The 20269-nt window shown below is 38.4% G+C and overlaps 1 protein-coding gene across 3 annotated transcripts in view; it reads right to left on the bottom strand.

Annotated features, from left to right (window-relative positions):
* Positions 1–20269, bottom strand: part of Ca10 (carbonic anhydrase 10) — a 497493-nt gene that overhangs the window by 403735 nt on the left and 73489 nt on the right. For all 3 annotated transcript variants that reach the window (XM_028772369.1, XM_028772370.1, XM_028772368.1), the window contains one exon: positions 10236–10310. In XM_028772369.1, the coding sequence (XP_028628202.1) occupies positions 10236–10310 (75 nt within the window). The remainder of the gene's footprint in view (positions 1–10235; positions 10311–20269) is intronic.

Genomic DNA, 20269 nt, shown 5'->3' with positions numbered 1-20269 from the left:
ACCGTTATTTGTCTACTTTGCCACCATGGGTAGACCTCTCCTTTCCTGAATCTTTCATATCTGTTTATTAATGAGAACGTGGATGAGTATAACCCAAGAAGTGATAATGCACTATGAAGGGTATTTAATGAAGGTGACAGTGTTCCTGTGTGGAACTGTCCATTCGAAACTGCAGTCCCAGTTCATTCATGAGCAAATCATCAAGCAAATTCAGACGGAAGGATGTTCTATCAAGTGGCTAAGCAGTATATGCCAACATTAACAGTCTAGAAACACTGAGACAGTAAAGAAACACTGAGAGACACTCAGTGACCAGACTGGACTGAGGAGACATCATGAGCATGCAGAGTTCCCCCAAATTGGAACAAGGACTAGAAAAGGAAATTCATTGCAAATATTGGGATATCCAAGACAATCTGTAAATCAGCTGCTAGTTGCACAGAGCAGTTCATTTCTAAGTTGTGATAAATGCATTGTATATAGTAATGTAGGACATAATGGGTATGTTGAAATTTCCAGCATTATCTTTGTAACATTCTGTAAACCCTGACGTTTCCAAAATAAAATGTATTTTTGAAAGATGACAATTATAGATGGACCCTCAAATGTAATAGACCACATTCAAATGTTAGATTATTCCTGGAGATGAGATAATTTTCTGATGAGGTTTTAAGTGGATTAATCTGGTATAGTATTTATCTATTTAGTCTACTGCCCAGTTTGTTTCTTAATTAGAAAATAAAGGGAACCAAACTCTATGCCATCTAGGAAGTAGTATCTTAATCACATTCAGTCAGTCTGGGGGGAGGAGCACTATGATGCAGAAGAGTACACCTCTCTAGACCCACCTCTACCACCTTAGTCAATAATGTCACTTCTCATAAGTTGTCTTCTCACCTGGAAAACATTATAACAGCGTAAATGTGGCTTAGGTTGAAAGAAGTAAATGACTATTATAAAAATACACACATGTGTTGTGTGTGATCAGTAATTATGTGCCCATGAGCTTTGGAGATGACATATCAAAAGAAGGAATAATTGTTTTCCTAAAGTATCCATAGCCTAGTCCTCAAAGCTTTGAATGTATTACCTTAGATGGAAAAAAGAGACTTCAAAGGTATAATTACCATTAAGTGCTTGTGATTCATAGATTGTTCCAAGGGTCTCACTATGTAGTTCTCCTAGTCTTAAATTCACATTCATCATATTTCAGTGTCCTGAGTGCTAAGATTATAGGTTTATGCCACCATGCCTAGCAAACATTCACTTGTAAGAGGCAGGAGCATCAGAGTGTAAGAAGGGGTGATGATAAGAGAAGTGGAGGCTAGAATCCTGGATAGAAAAAGGGATTCATGCGACTCCAAATGCTGCGAAAGGATATTGCTTTTCTTCTTTCACTAGTTTCCTACTTCAGATAGTCTTCAGTAAAAGAAAGGAAGGCAATATCCTTTCCAAAGGATATTAATTCCCAGTTCAAGATTTGAAGATAGTGTTTCAGAACAATGTCTTCTACTTCATTTTCAAATGCCATGCTGTAATTAATATGGAATTCATTTTATGTGCTTTTTTTGAGAAATTCATACAGGGACACTATTTTGAACATACTCACCGCTATTTTCCTCCAATTTCTCTAGTGTCCCCAAAAATTCCCCTCTCAAATGTATGTTCTCTCCATGTGTTCTGAGGCACAATTTCTGAGGAAAAAAAACCTTGCAGTCCCTCAGAAATTTCCAACGGACAAACTCCTTGACTAAGGGAGGGGTCTATATGTCCCCACCTATGCTGAATTACTGACTAGTGTGGTCTTGTTCAGGCAACTATTGCTATTGAGAGTTAATGGGTCCAACATTCTTGTCATTTCAGAAGATTTGGAACAGTCCTCCAAAATGAATGGTCACCCCACAGTTAACTTTGCTGGGCATTTTAGAAACAGATTACGTGGTCCTCAGTACAAACAAATGAGAGACATTGTGTTTGACCAATTTTTAAGGCAACCCCATGACCCTTAGCTTCAATAGTACACAGAGCTTTAGTATGAATGGGAGGTTTTGAACTGATGGAATTTTACCCTTCCTATTACTATACATAGTAGAAATAAATTTTACTAATATGAATAAAATTCTCCATCAATTGACTGTGCATTAATCCAAAGGAGCATTACTATGAATGGGTTTGATCTTCAATGAAAGACAACATAAACCTCCCCAAGTTCCCAGGCAAAGATTCAAAGTGAGAGAGCTACCTTCTTACTAGCTTTGAAGCAGCAGTCCATATGAAGGAGCAATACTCCTGAATCTGAGCCCTCATCCCTAGAGAGGAAGTAGACTACTCTAAATCATTTATGAGCCTCACTTTAGATGATCATGAGTCAAACTGATGCCTTGAATTGAGCCATCCTCATAGAGGACCCAGCTAAGCCGTATCCAGATTCTGACCCAAGGAAACTGAGATTAGTAAACATGTATTGATCTAAGTAAGTAGACACTGTTAACATTGCAATAGAGCACTGTGGATTCTGTTTACTATAGGAAGAATGATGGGGAACGAATGACCTCAGAGGCCATTCTAGACCAGCAAGAACCTTGTCCTCTAGTTTGTTTTCCTGCTTAGGGTTGTTGAGAAAAGGAGAGCTATTTGTATCACAGGCGTCCAGCCTGAGACTTTGAAACAAAGGGAACAGGCCCTTTGCAAAGTACAGTTAATTAGACTTCAGTATGCAACCACAGGTGGTTGAAGATAATTATATTCATCTAGTAGTCTTGAGATTTAAGACAACCCAGCAAGAAAATGATGGAAAATAGTGTTCTGGGAGAGTTTACTATCCAAGATGAGCCATTTATAGTTGATTTTAGAGAAGCAACATAGGATGGCATGGTGAGCTAATTAAACCTCTTAGCTCCAGTCCTGACTGTAAATACTCACAACAGTGAAAAGTTCTTCTGTCAATCATTTTGATGGTCAAGGACTTAGTTTCATGATCTTGTGGTGATTTCTATATCTCCAGGGAGAAGTAATAGCTCGTAACTATTTCTCTGTCCTCCAGTTACTCCCAGGACCTCAATTCAAACAATCAGTATGGTCTGTAAGCCCTTCCACAAGTCAGTGCCTTACTACATCCACTATCAAAGTACCTGACATTTGTCACTTTACGCTCACCATAATGAGCTTTGTCCTGTTTCCTGTGTATAGCTTGCCCATGATCGCCATCACACAGGCTTTCTTTAGTGGCTGGAATGATGCTCTAAGTCCATTTATAAGACTAGTAGTGTCTTTGCTAACATCTGGTCCTAGATTTCTGTGACTTTGCAGGCAGGCGCTCTCTGGTATCCAGGCTATTTCTACCAGACTTTAAAACATGCAATGTTGTCCAGCAAGATGGCTTCCCTGATGGTTCCAGTTTTATCCCAAGAACTAACATAAAAACGCAAGGCAAGAACTCACTGCACAGAATTGTTTATTGATTTCAACACATGTGCAATGGCACACACATGCCTGCCCATATGCGCCTTAGACATAATGAAATTGAGAAAAACAGTGATTTCTCTTTGTATTATACACAGGAGTTTGTACTGCTATATATTATTCCAATTATTATTATTGTGATCATAATAATTATTATTATTATTTATTATATTCATTATAGTAATCATTTTAAAGGCTGAAGAACATTTTTTTTTCTGGACTGTTGGGCCTTTGTTCTTATCTTTTTCTTTCTTCTGTGTCTTTTCTGTGTAGGAGAATTTTAATCCAGCAACATGGTTGCTTTGGCAAGGGATTGCATCCAAAGATACAGACACATCCTGGATTACAGTATGATCTTACTGGAATACAGACATGCCCTCCTTACACACTTTTAATTCCTAACAATGAAGGTATGGTTGTTTTGTAGAAGAAAGCAGCCATGTTTAAAAGTAATGTCTACTTGATGGGCAGACATAGTGACAAATCAGAGAGATTTGCCAGAATGAGTCACAGATAGGATACACCCAACTCACAGGAGAACAGAGAGGAAGAGAGGCTACTTAAGAGCAAGGAGTGATGAAAAGAAGGTGTTGGGGGGCAGGGATTGGGTAGGATGGGAAGGTGGGATGTGTGTGTGTGTGTGTGTGTGTGTGTGTGTGTGTGTGTATGTGTGTGTGTACGTGTATGATAGCTTTACTAGGACAATTTTATAGAGACAGGTTACAGAGAGAACAAGCTAGACACAGCTGAAGACAGAATGAGCCAGAGACTAAGAAGAAGCCAGAAGATTTAAAACATATTGACAAAGTTTATATGAGGCCACACAGAGCAATTTAGTCAGAAGCCAAAAGAAGCTGGATTGAATCAGTCTGCTTGGAAGATTAGATTGTATGGAGGTTAAAAGCTTCCAGGCTTAGGCCTAGGAACAGTGAGAGCAGTGAAGGAAACACTCTGGGCTCAGCCCAAGTGGGTACAACTCTCATGTTCTCACTTCATTTGAGAAAATAAAAGCAACTTTTACAGATTTGATCCAAGTCAATTTAGTGAAGTCGAGTGCCTTTTGTAGGGAAGGCCTGTGCTATATCCTGGTGGTACAGGTGATGAGAGGAGAGGAGGACCCTATCCATAAAACCTGGGCTATTATTGCAATCTTCACTGCTCCTGTCTTAGCCCACATACCATCTTTTTACTTGAAGTCTGAAATTCTTGGTTCTTCAAGCACCTTTAGGCTCCAGAGCATCAGGAGTTTTATCACTTCATAATCAGACCCTGTTGCTCTCTACTCTAATGCCCAGTTCTCTTCTTGCTCCAGGGAGCCACACACATTTTCAAGCTTTCAAGCCTTTGACTGTCTTGTTTCTTTTTCTGAAATACCATTCCTCCCCCGTAGAGTGCTACTGATCCTCATAGCAGTACCAACCCTGGGATATTCTCTTTGCCTTCTCAGACTTGGAAAATTCTAAACACTTTTGAGAGGAATCCTGGAAATATTATAAGATACCATACACTCATCTTCTTTCTCCCACTGCCTCCAATGCTTGATGTCAACCTAAGCTCTTTAGGACCATATACCAGGGCCAAATATAACTTTGTAGAAAGCAGAATCTAGGGAAAATATTCTGGGTCAATGTGCTGAGAGGGCCAAGTCTAGTGATATGGAGTGAGCCTTAGCAGGGGTCAGACTCTAAGAGAGGTTTTCAGCAAATTCAGAGCTTTATAAGGTTAAAATAATACATAATAAATGAATTGTCATTCATGGCTTCAGAAGGAAAGCAAGCCCAGGTTCTTTTGTTTTAGGATGAATAGAAGGAGACTTCCATGTAAACATTAACTCATAAAGCAGATACTTGGGAGCCCCATGACTGTAGATTATTTTTGGCAAGTGACTCTCCTACTACATTACAAGCCTCAGAAGTTAGGTCATCTGTTTATTATTAATCATCCAATAATAGTTCATAGTATAGCATTTCCTCAAAAGGGAAGATTTTCATCTTTGTAACATAAGTAGAAAGGGAATAGAAAGTGTTTGGCACATATTCCAGAAGTGTATTAAAGACATGTGTGTATTTACACTAAATTAAAAATGTGTTATATACATGTGATATATTTATAACACACATTTTATTATTTAATAAATATAATTTAAATGGTACTAAACAAACTCTCTGTTAATTTCCCAACAGCATAGTTAACCTAATAGTGCTTGTTTTGTGTGTGTTAACATATATTTCATTTATTTTATTTTTGTTATTGAAGTTTCATACATGTATGCAATTGGATTTTAGTCACTCCATTCTTCCCCTCATCCCCTCCCCTCTCATAGGAGTACTTCTTTTAATAAGTCCCTCTCCCACTTTTATGTCTTCCTTTTGCATGTGGCTGAGGGCATGTGGCTTGTTACCAAGTGGAGCCTATGTAACTTACGTGTGGCTACACCTCTGAAGAAAATGCCATTTCCCTTTCCCTAACAACCTTTAATTGCCAAAAGTTTAGTCCCATCAATAGTTTGATATGGGTGGCGTAGGGTTCTAAACCATAGTCTTTTGGTTTAGAAGTTCATTATCTGAATAATTAAAACAAACTTGTCTCTATCTCTTATCTTCAATCGAATGTAGTTAGTTTCTACCATAGCTAGCTTTCCAAAACACTCCTTTTGTGGCAAGGATATTTTATTACATTGTGAATCCCAAGAAAAATTTACTGGAAAAACCTGTTTCTAGTTGTGATGTGGCTCAACCTTTAGCACATACCTTTAATCCCTCTGCCTAAAATATAGACAAGCCCTTAGAACACACCTTTAATTCAAAACAATGAAGGTTTTAGTTAGTAGAAGGAAGCGCCCATGTTTGAAAGTGATATGTAATTGATTAGCAGACAAAATGACCAATCAGAGAAAGATTTGAGAAAATAGGATGTGCCCAATTCTCAATGAGAAGAGAGAAGAAAGGGAAGGTAATTAAGGGATCAGTGCAGGCAAAGAAGAGAGGAAGGAGAAAGAGGCAGGTTTTACTGGGAGAGTTTTACAAAGACAGGTTGAAGCAAGAACAAGCAAGACACAAGTAAAGGCAGAGTGAGCCAGAGAATGAGAAGGAGCCCGAAGATTAGAACAGATTGTTAGAGTTAGTTTGAGGTCAAGCAGAGCAGTTCAGGAGAGGCAGAGAAAGAGAAGCCAGATTGAATCAGTCAGCATGGAAAAGAGTTTGAGCCAGAATAGCTGAGTTGAATTATCCAGCCAGAGATCAGAAAGAATAGAAGAGGTCAGCTTATTCAGCAGCAAGTCTCAGAGGCTGGAAACATTCTAGGCCTAGATCAGCTTGTTCAGAGGCTAGAAGCTTCTAGGACTAGGCCTAAGTTAGCAGATAGAAGCAGTAAGCCTCCGAGACAACAATTGCATCAAGAGAATCAAAGCAACTTATACACCCATTCGATTGGTCTGCCAAGGCTTAGACATATATTATCATTCTTCCTCTTTCACAAGAAGTGTCTAAATCCCTGTGTGATAAACAAAACTAGCTTGCTAAGGCCAGTACCACCCAAGTATTCTCATCTCTTCACTAGTTCTACTTAGGTTCTGATTTTTATGAAGGCAGAATTCACCACTCTTGCAGGACAAGGTAGACTTCACTCCTCTTTGTCTGAACTGACAGATGTACCTTATACGCTCATCCTTCTCCCTATTGAGTACTGTGGAACATTGTCAAGCCCACCCAGCTTCCTTCTCTCTGTCAGCCTTGATCACTTCAATCTATAAAACTACTCTGGACAGGAAATAACAGAGAGCCCAACACAAAGTACTTCCAGGAGTCAGAAGTTTATAATCTCACTGAACAAACTGAGTAGTGACGTTTAAGCAAGCCTATGGTGGTTCATAGGTTTGGGGCCAAGTCAAGATGGCTCAGCATGTAAAAACATTTATAAACACAACAGTCTAAGTTTAATCCCTAGACACTATGGTGGAAAGGGGGGAATCAACTTCTAAAATTTGTTCTTTGTCCTCCATATATGTACCATATAGCATGCATGTATCCACATTCTCTCTCTCTCTCTCTCTCTCTCTCTCTCTCTCTCTCTCTCTCTCTCTGTCACAGTATAGTAAGATGGTTTAAATAATAAATGGGACCTACCTAGATTTCTATGTTACTTTCTTTAGTGTGGCTTGTGGCTTTAGTGCTCAAACACGTGTGTGTGTGTGTGTGTGTGTGTGTGTGTGTGTGTGTGTGTGTTGATCAGTTATTCAGAGAAAGAGAACTAATGGAATAGGAAAGAAAGTATGGCAGTAAAAGAGGGAGGGAATCATAATATATGATTTTTAGAGAGTGATTTTAAAAGTTGTTCTCACCTAGAAATAACTTCAACAGCAACAGCAGGGCATCTCTGACCAAATGTATGGTAGCATACTCTAGCCATTACATAAATTAGCCATTACAATGTTGTTGACAAAAAAAAAAAAAAACAGAAGGAAATCACTGTGGTTGATATTAGCTGTGTGGAGGTGAATCATCAAACAAGTTAGAATTTGCCTACAAAGCAGAGTCTGCCGAGGAGGGGACTAGTAGACAGCATATATTGAGATGGTCAACAAGTAATTCCAATACGCACTCCAGAGGCAGAATCACAGTTACCAGCTCTATGACTGCATTGATTCTCCAGAGGCATGCCTCTATGGCCTAACTTGCCCTTTAAATGGTGAATTTGGTTTGAGTAAGAGCTATATACCAGTTCCTCTTCATCAGTCCCAAGCAAGGTGCTCTGCATCAGGGAAGTGCTGCATAGATGTCACCAAAAGATGGCCAAAGTAGGGCATTCTGGTGCTGAATGAACCATTTTCTTGCCACTGCTGTGGCTTTTATGTATTTCTTTCCATCATAAGATCTACAGCCACAAGTGGGGAACCAGGCCAGAATTGAAGAAAAGTAGAACTCTTCAGTCAGCAGCAAATGAAAGATAAGAATTCTTTCCCATGGTTGCCTTAGCAACATCATACTAGTCTGACTAGGGTTTTGAACATGTATAGATAAGAGATGGAGATGGAGAGATAGATGGATGGATAGATAGAGGTAGAGATAGAGATAGAGGTAGAGGTAGAGGTAGAGGTAGAGGTAGAGGTAGAGGTAGAGGTAGAGGTAGAGGTAGAGGTAGAGGTAGAGGTAGAGGTAGAGGTAGAGGTAGAGGTAGAGATATATAGATAGCAAGTAGTTAAGCAGTATAAGGCAAAGAGGCAAAACATGGAAGACACCAAATATTGGCATCTAAGGACAAGTCAACCACCACAGAGGTAGAAGTGATTTAAAATTGAGGGACATTTCTCAGTTGTTCTAAACCCATACTCACAGGTACAAGGAATATAATGATTAAATATCAAATGACAGTATCTATACTTAACTTACATTGTCATTAGAAACCTGGTCACTTCTGGGTGAGTTAAATTCAATTTCTATGCACAGTGAGCTAAAGGACAATATACCACGTGCTATAGTATAGTTGTGAAGTTAGGAACGTTGATCTTTAAGGCTCTCTAAGCAGCCAGCTGGCTCTTTTCTGAGTCATCCACTATCCTTTACCATAGGTGTCTTCCTCTAATGAAAACACTCCAGCAATACTTATTGTTGCCTCACGACAGAAGTGAAAACAGATATGCTGAAAGGAATTTTATAAATTCCTTCTTTCTGCACAGTTTATATGAAAAAACTCTATAGAAGAAATAGAAAGAGAGAAAGGCAAAGCAGTCAAGCGTAAAGCAGATGACCTGGGACACTGTACATCTGGCCTGTCACCACATTCAGAGCCCTCAGCTGGTTCTTCTCACCTTTTGTTCTGAGTACCAGGATGAGTGAGGACCATACACCAACACTCTTGAGGGCTTTCTTTCTGTCTCTCTCACAACTGGTAAGTTAAAAATACTGTGGGCTATGTCATCCTTCCATGCCTTTTTCCCTTTAAACTCTTGCTCTTTCCTTTGTTTCTATTCCTTCTCATGTCTTGCAGCATAGCCTATGCTTTTTACGGTTAATACAGGTTATTGGTTCTATCTATTATGTCAAGAATAGGACAATTATGTGTAAGGGAAGTGGGAGAGACAGGGACCTCTGTTCTCCTTCTCAACTCAAGTTACAGTGTTTCTGGCTGTAGCCTGCCTTTGCTTCTCAGTCCAGTGCCTGCACTCTGACAGCATCCACTCATGTCCTGTTACTTTTAGATGGTGCTTGGCTTGATCTGCTGAATCTTGAGCATACATGTTACCACAATGACATCAGTAACAGCATGCATTCCAACAAACTTCACTGCCATGATCAGTCTGTTCAAACTTCCTGTTTCATTAATGAGGAGGAGAGTCCTCACTTAGTCAAGTGTGGGCATACAGCTTCTGCTCTCAGTCTTCAATCCTCCTCTGTCTGTCTGGAGGAGGCTCCTATTGAGGGAAGAACCTTAGCACAGCTGGTTTACACAGAAGAATGAAGTGTTCTGTTGAAGTTGCTGCTCACATAACAAGTCTTCTCTCCATGTAATAGATTTCCGTGCTTACGTTAGACTAGGTTGACTTTTACCATACATTTCAGACCATGTAGCATATGTGACATTGTAGAAATAACATTGGTGTTCATCCAAATTCTGGGTTTTTATTTGTTTGTTTGTTATAACTTTATTAGTACATAGGAATGAGGTGCTGTGTAATAAACTGAGGAATGGGATTTTGAGTGTTTCTATCCCCTTAAAATTGTTTAAGAAACACAATGTTTTTTTTAAAAAAATGGATAAAATAAATGTATATTTACCTGGAACAAAGCTTCCCTGGACCACCTCCTTGTATGCCCACCAGCCTTCATGGATTTTTGGTGAATTCTGTTGAGCTAAAGGAGAAACCAACAAGGTAGATTAGGATGGAGCGCAGGAGTCATGGTTGCACTGCTAAGGGAAAATAGAACATATCTATGACATCACCTTTTCCTACTTTAAGGCCACAATCCTTAAGAATCCTCCTTTTTTTTTCTTCAAATATACTACTAGCATGTAAATTTTTGCTATGCTTTTCTATAGTTAGTTGGATATTTTTAAAAAGTTTTTTATTTAAAAGGATTTTTCATACATTTTGATCACGTACTTTTTTGTTCCTAATTCCTCTACATCTTCCGAAGTTCTATTCCTAAGATCCTCTATACCTTTATATCCGTCCAACTGCATGTTCTCTATCTCAAAAATAAAATGAAATAAAACAAAAAATCGACAAGAAAAACAACAATAACAACAACTACAACAACAACACTTCAAACCTAAGTATGAGTGCTTCCCAAAGCTGCACACTCAGTAGAGGAGGCTGACCTACCTCAAGCACAGGAGGACCCTTCTTCTTAGGACAAGGATATAGGAATAGCTGTGATTTTCTTTTTTTTTGCTAGAGTCTCCTAATAAGCTCTGAAGGGATTTACAAAATTTTATAGCAGTAAAGACACAGGGAGCATTTATTGACTTATTTAACTGTTGTCTTCTTGACTTCTACACACGTGCACACACATACACACATATATACATACATGCAAGGGCACATCTATGCATACACACACATTGCTTGTTGGATACATGTGCATATAAATCTCAGAAAGTATGTAAAACTGGGTCCTTGTTTTTATTAAACAGTATTTGTTAAATATTAATTTTTATTAAACTGTATTCATATTTTAGATATCAGTTTACTGAAGATAACTCAGGAGATGCAACCAAACTGGTAATTTGTTTGAATAAGCCAAACATTAAGCCTTTAGTTATTGTCTTAGTTTCATTCAACTTCCCTTTTAAAAATCCCAACTCTGAGAAGCATCGTTTTGTATTACAAAGGATGGACACATGGTGTTGGACTTGAAAACAAAGCTTTGTGTAGACAAGGGACTTGTTAAATCCCGCTGGGTTCCTGATGCACTTGTAATGTTTTCAGCTGCCTATTAAACTGGAACCCTGGCAGTACCATGCTTAACAAATAGTTGTTGACAGAAGACAAATAAAAGACAAGTCCAATTTGAAACAGACAGTGGGCTTGGGAACTTTAGAAACACACAGAAGAGTGATAAAGAACCCATTTGTAGATTTGTTATCAGCTCCAAGTTGCTAAGTATGAATCTAGGGAGTGAACACAGCAACATGTGCCAGAGTCCCTGGCCCTGTGAATTCCTATGCGGTATAGTGTCTAGATGTTTCTATTGCATTTGATGTTCCTGAAGGCATGACCAGCTCCAGAAACCAGCTCCAGTAACCATTAAGTGGATTGACAAAGAACATACCTCTGTGCTAGAGAAAAATAGGTTAAAATTAAGAAAGCACTTTGATGCTCCCCTTGCTCTGAGCACTCCATGATAGACATCACTTCCTTCTCTTCCTCAATATGCTGAAGGGCATGACCACAGGAGCAAGAAGAGAATCCAAAGCCTTAGTAACTCAGGACACGAATATAGAATATAGATGATGTGTGATACAGTCAAGCCTAATGGCTTTTTTGGGGATGAGGGGATGGGGTGGGGAAACACTTTGTAACACTTAGCTGGGTACAGATTAAATATAATTCACAGGTAATACAACCTATCAAAACAGATCAAAACTAAATCTTGATATTTTATCATAAATGAAATTCGATTTGGACCCAGCTATCCTGTAGCCAGCCTGGAAAAGATGTGCACTTCCACAAGCTTGAAAGCAGTGGACGAACTTTATCTATCTGCTTTGCATCAGAGATGATTCAAAAGTTTTCCTTATCTCAGACAGAAATTTCTCAGTCTTATCAAAACTCACACACCTTTATTTTATCAGGACTGTAAAGAATAAAACAAACAAACCATAGCCTTCTTTCTTTATTCTGAGGGCCAGTTGTTAGGGATTGTCTTGGATGTCTTTCATAATTTAAATAAGAATTATGGAGACACTTCAACAATTTGTGTCTTATATATATCTTTCCCAAACTACTTTATGAATTTGTTTTTAATTTGTGTTTATCTGTATCAATATATGACATCTCTGTGTTTGACCATGGGGACCAGAAGAGGGTATCAGAGCCCACAGAGCCAGAGTTACAGGAGGCTGTGAGCTACCAATGTACGTGTTGGAAACTGAACACATATGCTCTGGAAAAAGAGAAAGCAGTCTTAACCACCAAGTCATCTCTCCAGCCTCTAGCTGCAATATAGTTTTTTTTTTTAACAATTAGATTTGTCTTAGATGATACATTTGATCCTGCCTTTGTCCCTCTCCCAACTCCTCCCATATCCAACACCCTCCCTACCAACCTTATGTTTTTTATCTTTCTCTTTAAAAAGAAGTAAAAACAAAAGCAAAACAAACCAAAAAGATTAAGACAAAGAAAAACAAAACCACAGAAGCACACAACTGCAAAATGTACAGAGTGAGAGACTTGGGAGCTCTCAATCCAAAATGAGATAGATGTCTTCATCAAGTCCCTCCCTGGAAGGGTCAACGATCTACACTATCAGGAAGAGGAGTTGGAAACATCGTAAGAGCTAGAAATTATAGGTTACTCCAAGGAAACAGAGTCTTCTGCATACAACAGGAATGATGCACAAACAAACAAACAAAAACAACAATAACAAACAACGTCTGTATAAAACAAAACCATGGAGTTCATTTTGTGGTGGCCAGTTACTGAGCATGGGGTCAACCACGGAGTGTGGTCAATATGCCCAGTGACACTCCATTTGAGAAAACTGCTTTTTTCTCTTTGCCAGCAGGTATCAATTGCAAATAGCTTCTTAATTAGGGGTGGGGCCCTGTGTCCACTTTCCTATTTCAAGGGCTGGAACCACATCTGGTTTAATCCTGTTGCAACCGTTTCTGACAATTTATATTTGCATCAATACTGCCGTATCCAGAAGACACTGCTTCCTTGGAGTTACCTGTCACTTCTGGGTCTTACGATCTTTACACCTCCTCTTCCTCATAGATCCCTGAGCCTTGATGGGAGGGATTTGACAAAGATACTTCATTTAGGATTGAATGTTCCAAAGTCTCCCATGCTCTGCACATCATCCAGTTGTGTGTTTGTTTTAATTCCCATCTCCTGTGAGAAGAAACGTCTGATTCTGAGAAGGGTTGACTGAGGTACTCATGTGGGCCCAACCTAGTGTAGCCCTGCTAACTTTTTATTATAGTATTTGCACATATTTCAAAAGTACAACAACAACAACAAAAACCCTTTAGCTATAGCATAATCAAGAAAGTAAAGAAATACAGTCTATCACAATATCGTTTCAGTGTGTAAAAGCTTGTACACAATGCTCTAGAGCAGTGATTAGGAAACTAGCTCTTATTAGGAAGACATGTCTCACTGTCAATTTGTGTAAGTCTCAAGAGCCAAGAATGGTCTTGCATCTTTAAGTGGTTGAAAAAAATAGCAATTACTTTTGTGATGTGAAAATTATATAAAATTTAAACTTCAATATTCACAAAGCATTTTGGCTTCCCACTGTGTTCATTTGCTTATATATTATCCACCAGTTCCTTTCTTTAGAAAAATACACGTCTGAAAAAGCTGTAAGAGAAGCCATTTGGCTCATGAACCCTAAAACACTTTCTCTACTATTCCTTACTCCCAAAAGAAACTGGTGGCTCATAAATTATACACATAAAATTCAAAAAAAAAAAGAAAACTAATATGACGAATGTAACATTTTAATTGCAATCGCAACTCCATAAGAAAGTGACAACATACATAATTTATAATAAAATATTGTATGTTTTAACATGTATATAGTTGGGCATGACACACTTGAACATAAAGTGAAGAAATTGGATGCTGGATTGAAACATGTATAAATAATGCCATGGTGTTGTATGGGAGGTTTCAGAATCATGGCCTCACTGACAGAGGTGATTTTCCAAAATAATGAGGAATATACCTTGTCTTTATTCATGGAGCGTTTGTATTGTTAAAGAAGGGCGGCTAGTAAAACTATGTAAAAAGATACTTTGTGTTCACGTGTGAAGTGGAGCCTATTTTCAGACAAATAAAACATTTTCCCACTCACTTGAATGTCTACTGGAACATGGGATCATTTATCACTATTTGGAACGGTTTGATGTACTAGAGAGCACACAGCATCTATGCCATCACCACCGCCTTCACTGGAGCTAATTACACCTTTTCATTACAATACTCTCAAGAGCCCTCATTAATTTCCAAAATATTTCTCTAGGAATAGTGACACCCTGTTGACAATCTCTGACCTGTGGGACTATTTATAACATTATTTGCATCTCCTAAGTAAGCTACAGCAAAGTATTATATTGAGTGCTAGGCAGAGGACAATGTTGTATCTAAATAGACATATCTTACAAAGGGAGAAGATGGCAGCCAATACCCACTCATTTTCATACTCAGGCAGCTAGAAGCTCTAAGGGATAACATGAGGATAGTGGGACAGAACTCATCCCCTGAGGTGGGAGACTGAAGAAAGGAACTGAACTTTCAGCAGAAGAAAAAATAAAATACATACACAAAGAAAGTAGACCAAGAGAGAATCCAGAGGCTTGGCACGAAGTGGTAGTGCTTAGCACCAATGCAGAGTGCCACTGCACCTGCCTGAGACCAGAGCTGAAGTTAAAGAGAAGGCCTTAGAACGTATAGACTATATCTGGGCATTAAATAATCTAGCAAGAAAATGGGGATTAGGATAGCAATGCAAGGCAGAAGTGTCATGTGACAAGAAACAGAAAGGGAGGACGGAACCCAAAAGCATAGTTAATAATGAACTCATCACTGAACTAGAATTTCAGTCCATTCAGAAAGGAATCTTGAGATCCATACACCATATGAGTGCCATGGAAAGCCACTCCCCTTCTCGGCATTCAATTGAAATAGTGTCAAGAAGTCAACTTATCTGGCATCAATTGGAGGGGAGGCACTTGGTTCTGTGGAGGCTTGATGTCCCAACATAGGGGGATGCTAAGTGATCAGATGGAAATGGGTGAGTAGGAAAAAGAAGCACCCTCATAGAGGCAAAAGGCAGAGGGTGATGGGGGCATCTCAGAGGGGAAAATGGGAAAAAAGACAATGTTTAAAATGTAAATAAATAAAATAACCAATTTTTTAAAAAGGAAAAAAATCAACTGAACACCTTGCTGAGGGGGTGGCTTAGCAACTCTAGAATAAGGGGCCTTCCTTGCATAGCCCACCCTGGGAACTGAGGGTAGGTGTCAAGGAACTATAGTCTGAGATCATACCTGCAAAATCCTTCTGGGAGAAGCTTTGAGTCAGAACTACACTGAATGTCCCTTGAAGTCGATGTCCAGTCTCAGTCACAGAAGGAGAGAGTCTCACTGAGCTACACCAGTGGAAAGAAAATACAACTTATCCTAGCACAATCTAGTCTCACATGAACACTGTAAATACGTCCACCGAAAGAATACAGTGAATAAATAATATATATAACTATGATCCAACTATTTCCCTATGTTGTCCACTAAAGACTCCACTAAAAATATCAATTCCATAATAACAGATGGAGTATATTAGATGAAATTCCAGATAAAGCATTTGGAACAATGATGACAAGAATATTGAAAATAAACCAGTGGGAACATGAATCAATTCTTGAATTAACTCATAGGATATGAAAGGTAAATTAAGTAAAGAGGGAGACCTATTGAAAAAATTCAAACTAAATATTTGAAACTGAAACTCTTAATAAGTTTTTTCTTAATAAACTGAAATTCTTAATAAGAAGATATGGCTCAGTAGGTAAGAATGCTTGCTGTACATACATGAGGATCTGAGTTTAAATCCTGGCACTCACATAAAAAGCAGGGCATAGTTGCACACATGTCTATTACTTTTTGTGCTGTATGTGAACAGAAATAGAACAATAGCTAGGGCTTTCTGGCTAACATAAAGACCCTGTCTCAAAAGAATATGGTGGTCATTAATTAATTCCTTTAGTTGACTTAAGAGAATCAGATACTGAAGAAACAGATAAACTTATGTACCAGGACACAAGGAAAACAAACTAAGACATTTGACAACAGATGATTAGGAAGGTACTAAATATTACAAAACCCAAATGATAGGAATTGATAGATAACTTCAAATAATAACTTTGAACGTCAATGGCCTCGACTTTCTGATTAAAAGACAGAGACTAGCGAATGAGACTAAGACACAGATCTCATCTGTTTCTTGCATGTAAGAAACACACCTTATTGGCCAAGACAAACACAGCTATAAGGGTAAAGGATAGAAAAGAAAAGCACACCACGTAAATAGAGCTTGAAGGCAAGAAGATGTAGTTGTCCTAATACCCGAGAAAGGAGACTTCAAACAAAAATTAATCAGAGGAGATATTGAAAGTCACTTTATAATGACGAAAGGAACCATTTACCAAGAAGATATAGTAGGTTTGGGAAGACGGCTCATCTGTTAAAGGCCAAGGCCCACAACTAAAGAGGCAGAACGATACAGTTGGCTAATAAGATGGGTTAGCAGGTAAAGGCATACTAAACCAAAGCATACCAAACCCAGTGCTCTGAGTTTGATGTCTGAAATCCACATAGTAGAGAGAGAACCAACTCATGGAAATACTCTTCTGACATCCATGATGCTCACATCATGCTGATTTTACTTTTCCCGTTACAATATTGCTTACAGTAGGACTTATGAGTCTTTATATAATTGTGTGTATGTGTATGTGTGTGTATGTGTACCTGCGCACGTGTGTGTGTGCGTGCGTGTGTCTGTGTGTGTATGTGTGTGTGTGTGTGTGTGTACACATGCACCATGGTTCACATGTAGAGATGAAAGGACAGTTGGAATTTCTTCTCTTCTTCTATCATGTGGGTTCCAGAGATCAAACTCAGATTGTCAGGCTTAGAGGTGTGTGCCTTTATCCTCAGAGTCGTTTTACAAGCCTACATTTGACTTGCATTTTGAAGGACCAAATTTACCCTTCAAAAAACAGTTATCTAACATAGAGTTCATCCGATGTCCATCAATTAATATATGTGTGTGTATACAAATTGAAAGAATATATATGTATATTATATAAATTAATATATTACTATATTATACTATATAAAATATGCTATGTATTATATATTACTATATATAGTAACTGAAAGTATATCGTGATATATGTATTTTGTATTATATATTTAATATTTTTAAAATAATATATGATATTTTTAAATGCCTCTGGATATTGAATGTAGATTTATACTAGTTGGCAATTTAGAAAGATGGGGCACACATCTAAAAGCCACCCCATTTAAAGTTCTGCTCCCTGCTACAAGAGGCTTATTTTAGATGAAACACCTACAGAAGTGCAGGGTTCCCATTTAAAGCCTCCTGCCAGATGCTGGCAGTCATTTCTTTGTTTACATCTGATTTTCTGGGAGTAGAGGGATGATTGAGAATTCCTCAGAGCAGACAGGTGAACAGACAGCAGCCTCAACTCCTCTTGCCTAAGGATTGCGATTTCTCTACTTAATGTGCAATCAGCTCCTGGGACAAATCCAGGTTAATAATAATAATAATAATAATAATAATAATAATAAATGATAATGTCCTAACAGTAAAAGCCGCCACCCATGTCAAGTGAGATATTTACAGCCAGGGAAAATACAACTCAATTTTGGTCATCTTTGTTTTTGTTTCTTTGCCCCAATTTGAACTTGAGGGTTTCAAAAGAAAATCCAGATTCTCAGATTGTCAGCAGAGATGGGATGATCATTGATCCTACTCCCTCCTTTTAAAGATTAAAGAAATTGGGGCACAAAGACTTTTAAAAGGCCAAATTTCCTAAAAGGTCATAGAACAGTGAAAAATTACACTTGTTCTGTCCCAAGTGCTAAATTTGACACCGTAGTACAAGAACAAGGTAAATAATATGTAAATACCTCCACATTGCCCTATTCCAATAACAAAAGCCAGAAGCTATAGTTTTCTGAAACTCACTTTAAATCTAGAAAGATGATTTTTTTCTGGTCATGTGATTTTAGTTCTTATTCAAACATTTAGAAACTACTTTAGAAAAGGAAAGCAGATTAACATACACCATGGGATATATGTATAACACTAAATACTTTCCAGACTTCTGAAATTTGTCACCAGATTCTATACCACATTGAAGATGCCATGGTCCCTACCTTGTTTCTGTTGAAATCAACCAACAGTGTTGGGAGAGATTCCTAAGAACAGCTGAATAACCCCACACCGTTTTCCACGCCAGTCAAAAAGAAGCTGGAACTCTCTCCTGGTCCTCCTTATTCCTTCTATAATTGTACAGTGCATGTTTCTGGGTGACTCTAGGGAATCTCACATGTCACCATGGACAAAATGATTCCACTTTTACATGCTAAAGCTTTCTCATCATCTTTTGAGATCAACTCTTGCAATCCACCTCTTTTGTGAGCTGTAAAATAACTCAAACAGCTCAGCCGGCTTAGATTCAGAAAAAAAAAGAAGAGAAAAGAAAACTGAAAATACATCCTTGTGCAAATTATAATTATCATTTGGGAATATTCAAGGCCCAAACGCGATATCAGAGAGGTGAGGCGATGTGAGGAAGGATGTGGTCCATAAGGGGAGAGAATGGAAACAATCCGGCCAGCATGGGAGGAGAGATGTTTGTGAAAATGCAACTTCAGTCAAAACATACCCCACATGCCCTAAGCATGCATACTGTAGGGATGAATTTTCATACTCTGGAACTCAGTAGGTCACACATGCCCTGGATGGTTCATGTTGAGAAAGGAAGGGGCCAATTAGATGGAGGAGACATTTAGAAGACATTACCATGACTACTTCATTTTGTCTGAGAAATTTCTTTTCTCCATTCAAGGAGGTTACTTAAGGAAGGAATCCTGGTGTCCATTGACTAGGACAACACTATGCGTTGGAAGTAAAAAAAAAAAAAATCCTGACGTGTATGCATGATGCAAAGTTATATATTCCAATACATCATTGTTTTCCCTTTAATGTTTGTTGGGATTTTTCTCTTCTCTGTGGGAAAGCTGGAAAGGTGTAGCTCACCACAGGACACAGTTGCCTGTATCAGTATACTTCAGGGTATCATATTGACTGGCCAGGGATAACTTCCTTTCTCCAGAGCTTCGCCTTTATAATTCCCTAGCAGGCTCCACTCTCCTGGATATATGTCCAGTATTATGTGTTACTATACACGTTAGAATTAAGACCTCACTCAATAATTCATCTGCTTCTATGTCAGTCTTTCATATATTAAATTATAACTTCTTTAAGGACACTGATACACCTGATTATATACCCCCGTGAGTAATACAGTGGTTAGCACACTACAGGTAAAAGTTAGGTGAATCCATAATAAATGCTTGAGTAAAAATGTCTATTATGCAATATTGGAGTCTAAACTGCATGATCACTAGGTGATTTCAGTCTATCTAAAGTCTTGTTGGTGTGATGCCTATATTTGTACCAGAGGGAATGTAGACAAAAGTGTTTTCAAATTGGTTGACAGGCCCATACCCTCTTGACAGATGGAAAAGCACCAGGAGCTGACACTCTGCCTGGGGAAATGAAAGCCAGGGCAAACCTACTTTTATTTTACACAGTGTGTTTCATTGAAAAATGAGAGGGGAAATGCCATATGTGGACTGTTTACATTTTTTTTTACCATTCCTTATTTTTTTTGAATTTGAAAGACAAGTATAAAACTCAACATTTTGTTTTTCTCTTTACATTCAGAGACCTCACCTCTGACCATAAAAATGAGACAAAACACCCAGAGCATCATGGATTGCTATTGGGAGTGACAAAGCAACTGCTCGGAGCAGAGAGAAAAGG

This window comes from Grammomys surdaster, unplaced genomic scaffold (assembly GCF_004785775.1).
Source record: "Grammomys surdaster isolate TR1022 unplaced genomic scaffold, NIH_TR_1.0 213, whole genome shotgun sequence".
Taxonomy (NCBI): Eukaryota; Metazoa; Chordata; class Mammalia; order Rodentia; family Muridae; genus Grammomys; species Grammomys surdaster.
The sequence above is the reverse complement of the archived record's forward strand: the minus strand, read 5'-3'. Positions and strand labels throughout refer to the sequence as shown.